The sequence below is a fragment of the Indicator indicator genome, chromosome 13, assembly GCF_027791375.1.
Source record: "Indicator indicator isolate 239-I01 chromosome 13, UM_Iind_1.1, whole genome shotgun sequence".
Lineage (NCBI taxonomy): Eukaryota > Metazoa > Chordata > Aves > Piciformes > Indicatoridae > Indicator > Indicator indicator.
The window spans coordinates 26,788,956-26,799,350 of NC_072022.1; the positions used below are offsets into that span (position 1 = coordinate 26,788,956).

Here is a 10,395-nt window from a genome sequence, read left to right on the forward strand (position 1 = left end):
CCAACACCATCTCCCATTTTTATTCTTTTGTACACAGGTTCTGCAGTGCTTTTTTGTTTGTTTGTTTACATGGGACACACAGGTTAGTACCGTGCCTGGGCTGCGCTGGGTGTTACAGACTGGTGGGCTGGGCACCAGGGCAGTTCCCTCCATCACTCTGCAGCAAGGGTTTGTGACAGGCCAAATGAAGGTTTGAAATTTGGAAATGGCATCATCATCATCTTTTTTTTTTTTTTTTTTCTTTTTTGGACAGTTTTAAGCTTTCAAACTGCTGACCTTCATCCAAACAGTGGCTTCAGAGTGGAGAGACTCTTTACCAGTAAAGTGATCTGGCAGAGACTGGAGTCAGTCAGAGCTCCCAGTGTAGCTGAAGGTGGCAGTTTTCCACAATGACATTGCAGTTTCAGATTTAAAATCAAAACCAAACCAAACCAAAAAAAACAACCAAAAAAAAAAACAAAAAACCCAAACAACAACAAAACCACCAACCTCCCACGACCCTCGAGCTGCAAATTAAAATTGGTCCTATGAAAAACTGAAACCAGACAAGACTCCAGATGATTATGTTGGGCTAGCTGATGTCCAGAATGCAGCCTTTCACAATGCAACTACAGAACAGGAGCTGGCAAAAAAAAAAAAAAAAAAAGGAAAAAAAAAAGGGGTTAAAAAAAAAAAAAAAAAAAGTGCCTGAGCTATTGCAAGGATGGAATGTCTGTGGGGAGCTGGTCAGGGTGGTGGCTTTGAGGTCATGGGAGGACATGCATCTGTACCCTTCCATAGTTTTGTGATTGCACTTGTCAAGCAGTACAAGCTTCAGACACCATGAGGAAAACAACAGAAAGAAGAAAGACTTCAGCCGAGAGTGAAGTGCAAGGACAAAACCGATGTCACGTTAACAGCTTTTCTGAGTGGCAAATTGGTTAACCAAACCAGGCACTATAAAAATGGGTGCAAGCAAACAGGTGGATTTTGGTGGTGTTTTTTTTTTTTTTTTTTTACAAAATGAAAGAAGAAAGGGACAGAAGTCAAGATATGCATGCACTTTCTCCTCCCACCCATGCTCATGAAGGAAGACTGGTGAGCTGAGTCGCTGCTCAAAGTGCTGGAGAGGCGCTGGCCAGCCGCGATTGTACACCGGCACCTTGTGGTGTTTAGTGTTTGAGTTGCTTTAGTTGTCAGTGTCACACTAAGCCCTAAGACCAAGCAAAGCCTACACTTGGCATGTTCCCCTCCCTCCCAGGAGTTTCTCAAGGTATCATGCATATCATCTGTGTGGTGCAGTGTGGTGCCAGATATGGGACTTGGTTACATAGAGTGGTTAACATATAGATGAACAAAGGGTAACTGGAATTATGATGTCAGGAGATGGGTAAATAAAAAAAACCCACAAACTACCATCTACAGACTGGTAGCACTGAACACAACTGGGTGGTGGTGAAGACAGTTGCTAGGTGGATGGGGAGAGGCTGCTCAGACGTCAGACCTCCTCAGGTATAAAGCCAGTTCATATGCTTTCTTGTTGAGTGTCCCTCCATGGACACCTTCTTTTCCCATGACTATAACCAATGCTGGAGTACACAAGGAAACAAAACAGAAATTAACAGAAACAACAAAAAAAAAAGTAAGAAAAAAAAAAAAGTAACACCTTTCCCCACCAACAAAGGGATACAAAGGAGACACAGGTTCATACCCCATCACCCTGCATTGCTAATAAAGTTTCCAGAATGTAAGGTTTAAAGCTCACCGCCAGGAAAGTTTAATAGCAATCTTCCCCTAATACTTAACAGTCTGCCTAGCAACTAGAACCCAGAGTCTCTCAAGTATTTTGCCATTGAGTATGCCTTCTTATTCAATCCGCCTCCATGGACCCCTTCTTTGCCCATTACAAAGACCAAGACTGAAAGAGAAAAGAAAAAAGGAAAAAAAAAGTTTTAAAAAGAGTGTGTTAGACAAATAATGCAAGTTTCAGGCACCACAATGAACACTCCCAATTCAGGGCTGCTTGAGTACTGAGCTGGCTCTGCTGAGTGCTGCAACAGTGCAGCTGTGGGCAGGCCCTGCAGCAGGCGTGTGCCATCCTCAGTGTGCCACCCAGCCACCTGGGGCACAAGAGCTCCCTGCTAGGACAAATGACACCAGCTGGCTCTGGAGAGCACGGCAGTGCCTCTGTGCTGCCTGCACCAGCTGCCAGCGCTCAGTGAGGAAGGACACCCTGGTGTGTCTTAAAAGCCAAGGGAAAAGTGCCTCAGGGACAGCAGCAGTGAGCTGTGACTCTGAGGAGCAAAAGAGGAAATACTCTTATCTGCAGTGGTCACTACTGGTGTTAAGAACCAGAGCACCCAGAGCCTGCCTGGGTGCTAGCAAAAACCTCACTGGCTCAGCCTTGGGCCAGGACTTCCCATACAAGAGCACAGCTCCAAACCAAGCTCCTTGCAAGAGACAAAACCCAGGAAAGATTTTCCTGCTGACCCTCAGTTTTGGTGAAGTGGCCCAAGGGTCTGGCGAACAAGAGCATTCCAAGCCCCCACTTGTGAGTTGCCAGCAGATGTCACCAGCAGGTACATTCTATGGACACAATGAGGCTCTGCTCCCACCGGCACAGCAGCAATGCTGTAGCATGGTGCTGCAGCCAGCCTGCTCATAGGTGACTGCATCTCCAGAGCAGTTGGTCACCAATGCTTCAGGCACCTCTGGCTGGCAGTTCACAACCTGCAGCAGGGTCTGGACTCTGCTTCTTCCCCCTCAGCACTGCAAAAGCTCTTCCTGTGTTGCTGTCACCCAGCTTTGGCCCACAGACACATTTTGCTCTGGTTTTGGGTTGGTATTTATAAGCAAGGACCCCTTGGTCACTAATCTGTTCCACAGCCAGACAAAAGATGCTGGACCAGATGTTCTGACAAAAGGCTACCTGCAGCCAGTGTTTTGAGGTATGATTTTTGTACCCAAACCTTGTGCCTTCCCTGTACCAGCTCTGACTAGAGTTAAAAGAGGAGCACAGGAGGGCAGGTGTCCCAGCACACAGCAAATCTCCCAGTAACAACAAATGGGACTTTGCTGTTCTGCCCAAAGAAACTTCAGACGGCTCAACAGGAGTGCGAGGAGAGTTAGAGTAGGACTTGGTAAAGGGCAGTAGGCAAAGGGCAGCTTGTACAAGGAATTCCCATCTCTGCAGAACAAACCTTCTGATGAGAGGTTTACAGTGAAAGGGCTGCTTTCACTGCTAGTCACTAGCAGACCCCTTCTGCCAGCTTTAGGTACCAAGGTACCCACAGGCCTGCCTGTGACACCTTTCACTATCCTGCAGCCCAGATATGCTCTCAGGTGGGAGAAGGGACAAGGGTGACCCCCACGCAGAGATCTGGTGCTGAGCCAGAGCACTGCCAGCCTGCCCCTCACACTGCCTCCTGAGCTCAGTCATTGCACACAGGAGTCTGGCTCCCTGCACAGCTGAGCCTATGCCTGAAGTCACGGCCCTAGTTCAGTGATCTGAGAGTGAGGAACATGATGCTTACCTCGGCCAGCTCTGCCTACAGCAACATTGTACGTCGGCTCACCACCTTGACTCTTTGTCCTGATGTCCATTGTGCAGTCACCATCCACGTACAGACTATCTCTGATCACAGAGCACTTCTTTGCACCAAGGGTCAGGCCATTGGTGAAAAAACCCTCTCGGTCTTTTCCTACAATCATATCTATTTCTACTGGCTGTCAAAGAAAAAAAAGTCCAGGGTTAGCAGGGCAGTGCTTTATTGTGTAATTATTCTTTAGCAAGCGTCCTGTCTCATGTGGAGAAGATGAGACAGGGAATTTCCCCCTTACCCCCTCCAGGAAGTGCTCCAGAACACAGGGCTTTGTTAGTCACAGTTACATTGCTATGGTTTATTGCTCCTGCCGGCAGCAGAACCACTGCCTCAGGACACTCCACAGCCGAGTCTAGGGTTCCCCTCGGAGCCGAGTTCTCGTTAACGGACCTCTGCACGACACAGACCCGTTAACCACCCCAGCTCCGCGCCTTGGGGAGCCGCTCGCTCCGCAGCACCGAGCAGCCCGCCCGCACCTGTCCCCTAGAGATCAGCGCAGATGCCACCGGCCGGATCTGCCCGCAGCGGCGGCCCACGAGCCCTGCCCCGGCAGCACAGCTGCAGCAGTGTCGCCGCGACCGGGGCTGGACCAACGCGCGGTGGCTGAGCCGCCCGCCGCAGCGCCGGGCCCCTCCGCGGCACGGCACGGCACGGCTCGGCACGACACCGCGCCGCAGTGGCGGCGGCCCTCAGGCCTGTGGCGGAGGACAGGCGGCTGCTTCTCGCAGTCATCCACCCCAGCTAAGCCCGAGCACAGGAGCCCGGCCGGCGGGGCGGCCCGAGAAGGCGCAGGGAGGGGCGGGCGAGCCCGACCGCGGCGGCCTCAAAGTGCAGCGTCACGGTGGGCCTGGCCGCCCCAATCACAGCCCTGCACTGCTCGGCCGCCGCCGCCACGGGCCCGCCCGGCCACAGAGGGCCTTGCCCGGCCCCGCTCTACCCCAGCCCTCTCGCTAAGACCGGGCCCAGGTCCCGCCGCAGCCGGGGAGCGGCGCGGCGCTGGCCAGCCGCTCGGCCGACGCAGGCCGCACTGCTGCAGCACGCTGCCCACCCCGCACGGCCCTTATGTAACGGCGGCGCGGGTCCGCAGGGCCGGGCGGCGGGCTCGGGGCCGGCGGGCGCGGGGCGGCGGCGAAGGACGGGTAGGGCGGGGGAGGGGAGGGAGGAATCAATGGCAGTGCGCCATCTTGGCGGTGAAAAACATGGAGCCAGCGGCGAGGCGAGGTGGGCATTCACGAACGCCTCCTACGCCGCGCACGTAAGCCTCGCCGCAGCGCCGGGCCCAGGCGCGGGCGGCCCTACGCAAGCCCCGCCGCGCACGCCCCGCGCGGCCTCTCCCGCCACCCCGTCGGCTCTCGCGGCCCCCGCGCGGCGGCCTCAGCGGCCCCACAGGCGGGCTCCGCCGCATCGGGCCGCACCCGCGGCTCCCCCCCCCGCCACCGGCCAGGGCCCCCCTCTCCCGCGGCGCGGCCGGCAGCCGCAGACAAAAAAGGCGGCACGGCCGGCCTGCCACCGCCCCCCCAAACACACACAGTCCCACGGCCGGGCCGGCCGCCGCCCTCCCCCGCCGCCCCACAAGGTGCCCCCGGGCCCCGCCGCCTCGCCTCGCTGCTAAACGGCCGCTCCCGTGGGGCTGGGCCGGCGTCGCAGGCGGGCTCGCCCTTCCTTCCCCGCTCCCTCCCCTCCTGCCCCGCCGCCGCCCTCACCGTGATGCTCTGGAAGATGCCGCCGGCCGTGGCTGCCCAGACGTACTTGGCGTCGCAGTAGCCCACAATGGCGGCCTCCTGGCAGCAGCCATCGCACATCAGATTGTCCACGTAGCTCTGCCAGCCGGCCATCTTCGCGCGGGCGGCGGTGGGGGCGAGCGGGGCGGGCGGCGAGGCGCGGGCCGGGCGGCGAGCGGCGGGGCTAGGCGAGGCGGTCCCGTCCCTCTCCTCTCTCTCTCTCCTCTTCCTTCTCGACGGCGGAGCGGTGCCGAGCGCTGCAGCGAGCGGCGCGGCCCAGCCCTCCGCGCTGCCGGCGCCGAGGGGCGGAGGGAGGAGGGGCGCGGTCCGGCGCCGCCCCCCGCACCGCCCGGCCCCTCGCGGCCGAGGTGGGAACGGCGGGGCCGCGACGCCGTCCGCCGGCCAGGAGGAGAGGGCAGTCGGCTGGTGGCGGAGTCCCGCTCCCGGTCTCGCCCGGTCCTAGGCCACTAGGTGCGGCGGGGCTCGGGCTGCTGCGGGCGGGCTCAGCCCGGCGGGAGATGGGATCGCTCTCGGCCCGGCTTGGGCAGGAGGCGTAGCGGGGCCAGGCGGTCCGTGAGCCCCCGCTGCAGCACCGCCGGCTGCCCTCAGCTTCGGCCCGCTGCCCTAGGCCGGCACCTGATGCACCTTCCTGCGCTGCCCGGAGAGCCGAGCGCGGCCGTGCCGGGGGTGAGTACCGGCCGCGGCGCCTCCTGTGCGGTGTCACCTCCTGTGCGGTGTCACCTCCTGTGCGATGTTTCACCTTTTCGCGCCGGCCTGAGGTTGGGCACATAGGGACAAGAAGTTGCACTGTGCAGCCCTGCTGGAAGCGCAGTCCTTGCTGGGGTAACCCCAAATTATCGCTCCGGACTGCTGTGGCAGACCCAGTGTCAGTTCGGTGGAGCAGGACAGAGCGTTCTCCCCAGCTGTGCCTGAAGGCCTGCTCCAATGTGCGGCTGGGTGCAGGGGCTGCCCGCTCCCCCAGGCCTGTCTCCTGGCAGGCAGTCTTAGCTCATTTGGTTGCACTGATGTTTTATTTCTATATGTTTCGTGTCTTTTTTTGTCTAACTCAGTAGCCCTTGGGAAAGTACCGTTGGTGACACTGCTGATTGTTGGCCATACCCTACTGCACTCCTGGCCTGACCCCCGTCCTGTCTGTGTAGGAAGAGCATTGCTGTATCAAGTTGTTGGCCTTCTGCTGAGGTGGTGGGTTCCCCATCTGTCAGACAAGCCCCTGTTATGTTTTAATTCTGATGGGTTAGTAAGTGGTGATTTCAGGCTGTATTCTTCCAGGTTCCATCCAGTTTCTGTTGAAATAATTTAGTTTACGTGTTCCTTTCTAAGACATCCAGATCTGATACTAGTGTTTTGCAGCATTGCTATTGGGCTCTGGGCAGGATCACTGTCCTATAGCAATGGCATGTTTCAAGGCCTTGGCTTGGTCTTCCTCAGTGCTGAGACTGGGATGTTGTCACCTTCCATTTGATTCAGGTGGCATTGCTTTGCTTCGTGCCTGGTGTGATCCTCTAGGAGAAGGAGGCAGCTGGGCTGTGAAATGGCTGTCCATGTATTTAACTTTGAACCTTTAATTCCAGAAGTTAGATTTTACACCTGAACATGCCAAGGCACATGGTGCAATAGTTGAATTTGCCTTTTGCTGAGGTTATATTCCCCAGGAAAAATATTTTCTGTTTATAATGGATATCCCTATGGCATACTTCAGGCTGATATTAGTCCTTTTGAAACTTAGTTCAGTTGTCACAGGATTGAGTCTTGTTCAGATACTCAATAGAGATGGCTTAGATTACTGGATATTTAAAAAAGAACTTATTGGCATCTTTTAGCATAATTCCATGGGTTTTTTCTTATTTTATTTTTGCAGTGCCTTTCTCCCTTTGAGTTTGGCCAGCACCAGAACATTGCTTTTTTCCTTTTCCTGCCATCCGTGTATGCCAAACACATCCTCATGTCATTTTATTTGCAAATTAGTTACAGGCTTTAAACTTGCTTTTATTTTTTTAAGTCACTAAAGCTTTTTGTGAAGCTTGGATCACCTTCGTCATCCTCCTTCTGCAGATTCCTTCCATGGGAAGGGGAAAAGTTCTCTTCTGTCTGAAGGTGCAATTGAACAGTGTTGCTCTTTTTTAATGCTTACATGGGGTTTGGGCTTTTTGGTGTTTTTGCAGCCTGCAATAAGGATTCCAAAGCACCCAGATTTAATAAATGCAGAAGCAGACATCTTGTCACCCTGATCCCAGGGCAGGCCTCGGGGCTGCGTGTTTGCCAGTATCATTATCTTTTGGTTAACAAGAGGTGGCCTTGTCATGGACAGCAGGCTGCTTGGTAGAGGTGTGGAGGTATCTCACATGAGAACATGTGGGTTTCCAGGCCTTCAGCCAAAGGCTACACATCCTCATGCCTGAAGGTATTTTGCCTTCTTGTGAGCAGCCTCCCACACAGTCATCCATCCCTTCTGCCCAAGGACCAAGTCCTCATCACCTAACGTCCTGTACTGTTTCATGGGAGATTGAGACTTGGTGGTCACTGCCAGTGAGGAGCTGGGCCAGGTCTGGGGGACATGGGGGCTGCTTTAGCCACTGCTTGAATCACTGCATGAGGCACTGCACAGTGTCCCCAGAGTCTGGCCAGTTTAATGAGTGGTGGGCTTGGTGCTTCGCCTCTGGGTTAGACCTCACATTTCACTGGGGTGTCAAAGAGGGCAGAGTGGCCCTGGTGACACTGCCACTGCTTTGCAGGGAATGTCACCTGCTTTAACAGCTGCACAGGCCAGGTGATCAGGAGTGTGAGCGCTGCTTACATTATGTTAGCCAGACAGGGAATACAGCTGTCTGCTTTAATGCTTTAAATTGGAAATAGCTACATGCAAGTCTGGGGCCTTCTGAACATAAAGAATGGACCAGAGTAGAGGATTTGCCACCTGCTTGGTAGCTTGGCAGCTTGGCTTTAGTTGTGCTGTTTTTGGAGTAACTCTAGTAATAGATTTGGAAGATGAAGTCTAAATTAGGTTACTGTTATTTAATGTGATGAAACTACCAGGTAGCTTGTATAAATTGCAGATTCAGCAGTCACCAGTGCTGCTTCTGGAAATCATAAACCTTTAATTCCATTTTCACTATTGGTTGCCTCGTTTGGTCGTGTTCTCTGTTACACAATCATTATAATGCTATTCGTATAGACACTACTGCAACAGCACCTTCCAGGCTGTTGGAATTAAGAAAATGAGGATGTGCTCAGTGTGTCAAAAGACTGTGAGAGAGAGGAGTTGCAGGTTTATTTTTGTTAAGAGCCTTAATTGGAATCTGAGGTGTTTAAGTGAAGGATTTCTATATAAACAGAGATTTTGTTGTTAAAATTGCTAAATGCTGGAGGTTGTTTTAGCATCAACACGTGCACTGATGTGTGTAGTGGTGCTGTCTGTAGCTAGACATGTACAAGAAATAGTTGCTAAATCATTATTTTTTTGTATTTTACTGCATTCTGCCTGGTAGTTCTTCTGCGTGGAAGGTATTTTCCACAGCTTGAGTGTGTTTGTTTTGGGTTTTTTATGCATCTTGTAACAATTATTAGTCTTTGCTTCAGTTCAGAATTTTGTCTACAAATTTACATTGGATCACATCTAAGAAAAATAACCATTTGAAAGAATCTTCAAGTACCCACTGTGCTTAACCCCAGTGTTCTTTTTATAGCTTTGTGAGAATCTCCACTGCTTCTTCTTTTATATTAGGAACATCAAAGTTGAAATTGGTCAGAAACTTGAAGGAGGGTGTATATTTTGTTAGTAAAATTAACTGGCATGTCTCTGTCAGGCTTTGGGTCCTCCAGAGCTGCTGATGCTGTGCTCAAAACAGCTGGACAGCTAAAGGTGGTGGGCCAGGTTCTTCCTGTTTTTCACCACACTGGCCCATTTGGAGGTCACTTTAGCCAGCATTTTTGTGTGGATAGGAAGGGCTAGCAACCATCCACAGAGGGCAGCTTGGCTTCTGTGTGAAAGCTGAAGTTCACAGAGCCAGAGCTCGCTGGATGCTTCGAGGTTGGCTTCCAGTGCCCACCGCTGACGTCAGGTTGCGGTGCTCCCTGGTGACTTCCTCTCCAGACCATGTTGGGTTTCCTGTGACAGTCTTTCTCTTTACCACAAGAGCTTTCGGAAGGGCAGAGGGCAGGACTGATTTAGAAGCATCACGAGTGAGGAGATTGGCTCCTGCTGATGAAAAGCCCAGAAGCAGGGAGCCTCCTGCTGAAGGCTAGAGAACAGCTTTGCAGGGTCCTTCCATGGTTACTCAAGTGATTTGTCTGAAGAAGGAGGGAGCCATCCTTGAAAAAGGAGGGATGAGTGCTAGCTAGAAATTAATTGTTAAAATGACATATTAATGAGCTGAAAACTTGAGGCTAGCATTACCAAATACAGTGATATGAAATGCAACAGTCATCCTACAGCTGTGCCTTAAAAAGGTCCTGTCCAGTGCTAGCAGACCTCTGGTCGTGCATGTACAGAGCCTTGTACAACAGCACCTGAAATCCTCCAAAAAGCTCAGCAAAACATGCTTTTCTTGTGTATCTTACACTGTTTGTAAAGGTGGTTTAACTCCACATGTAGATGAGAGTTTTGTCTCCACAAGGAGGTTTGCCTGGTATGGTTTTACCAGTGCAGGTAACTCAGCAAGACCTTTGAATTCCTGAGGATTAATGAGGTAAGCAGTTAGGAAGACTTGCCCTTCCTTACCATTTATTTAGCCATCCAATTCAAACATAACCTACCCAAAACTTGTCTTTTAAAATCAGCTGCAAGCTTAGGGGTGTTGCTGTATCAGATGGATACAGGTATGAGGTTGCTTCCATTTTGGTGGCTCCAGAAAACCAATTCATTGTGAATCTGATTTATATATTGGCCAAAGCACTAAAAAAAGCTTGTCTGAAATCATGGAACTTTGCTCAGCTTTGAGGTTTTTAAGGTAAGTTCTTGATCTCCCAGTTCTGGAGCTCACAGCTGGGAAACTGTGAAGAAATCCTTGACAGTGAGGGTGGGGAGACACTGGAACAGGTTGCCCAGGGAGGCTGTGGATGCCCTTTCTCTGGAG

At 52.6% G+C, this 10,395-nt stretch overlaps 1 protein-coding gene across 2 annotated transcripts; it reads right to left on the reverse strand.

Annotated features, from left to right (window-relative positions):
• Positions 1 to 981: 981 nt before the first annotated feature.
• On the reverse strand, positions 982 to 5,416 carry PFN2 (profilin 2). 2 transcript variants are annotated; one of them, XM_054385935.1, is made up of 3 exons: positions 5,285 to 5,416; positions 3,513 to 3,705; positions 982 to 1,568 (listed from the first exon to the last, which is right to left on the reverse strand). In XM_054385935.1, exons 1-3 carry the CDS (start codon positions 5,414 to 5,416, stop codon positions 1,471 to 1,473), a joined length of 423 nt encoding a protein of 140 aa, XP_054241910.1. In that variant the 3' UTR covers positions 982 to 1,470. The 2 variants fall into 2 exon arrangements, with proteins under 2 accessions (XP_054241910.1, XP_054241909.1); XM_054385934.1 differs by lacking the exon at positions 982 to 1,568 and adding an exon at positions 1,715 to 1,897.
• Positions 5,417 to 10,395: the final 4,979 nt, after the last annotated feature.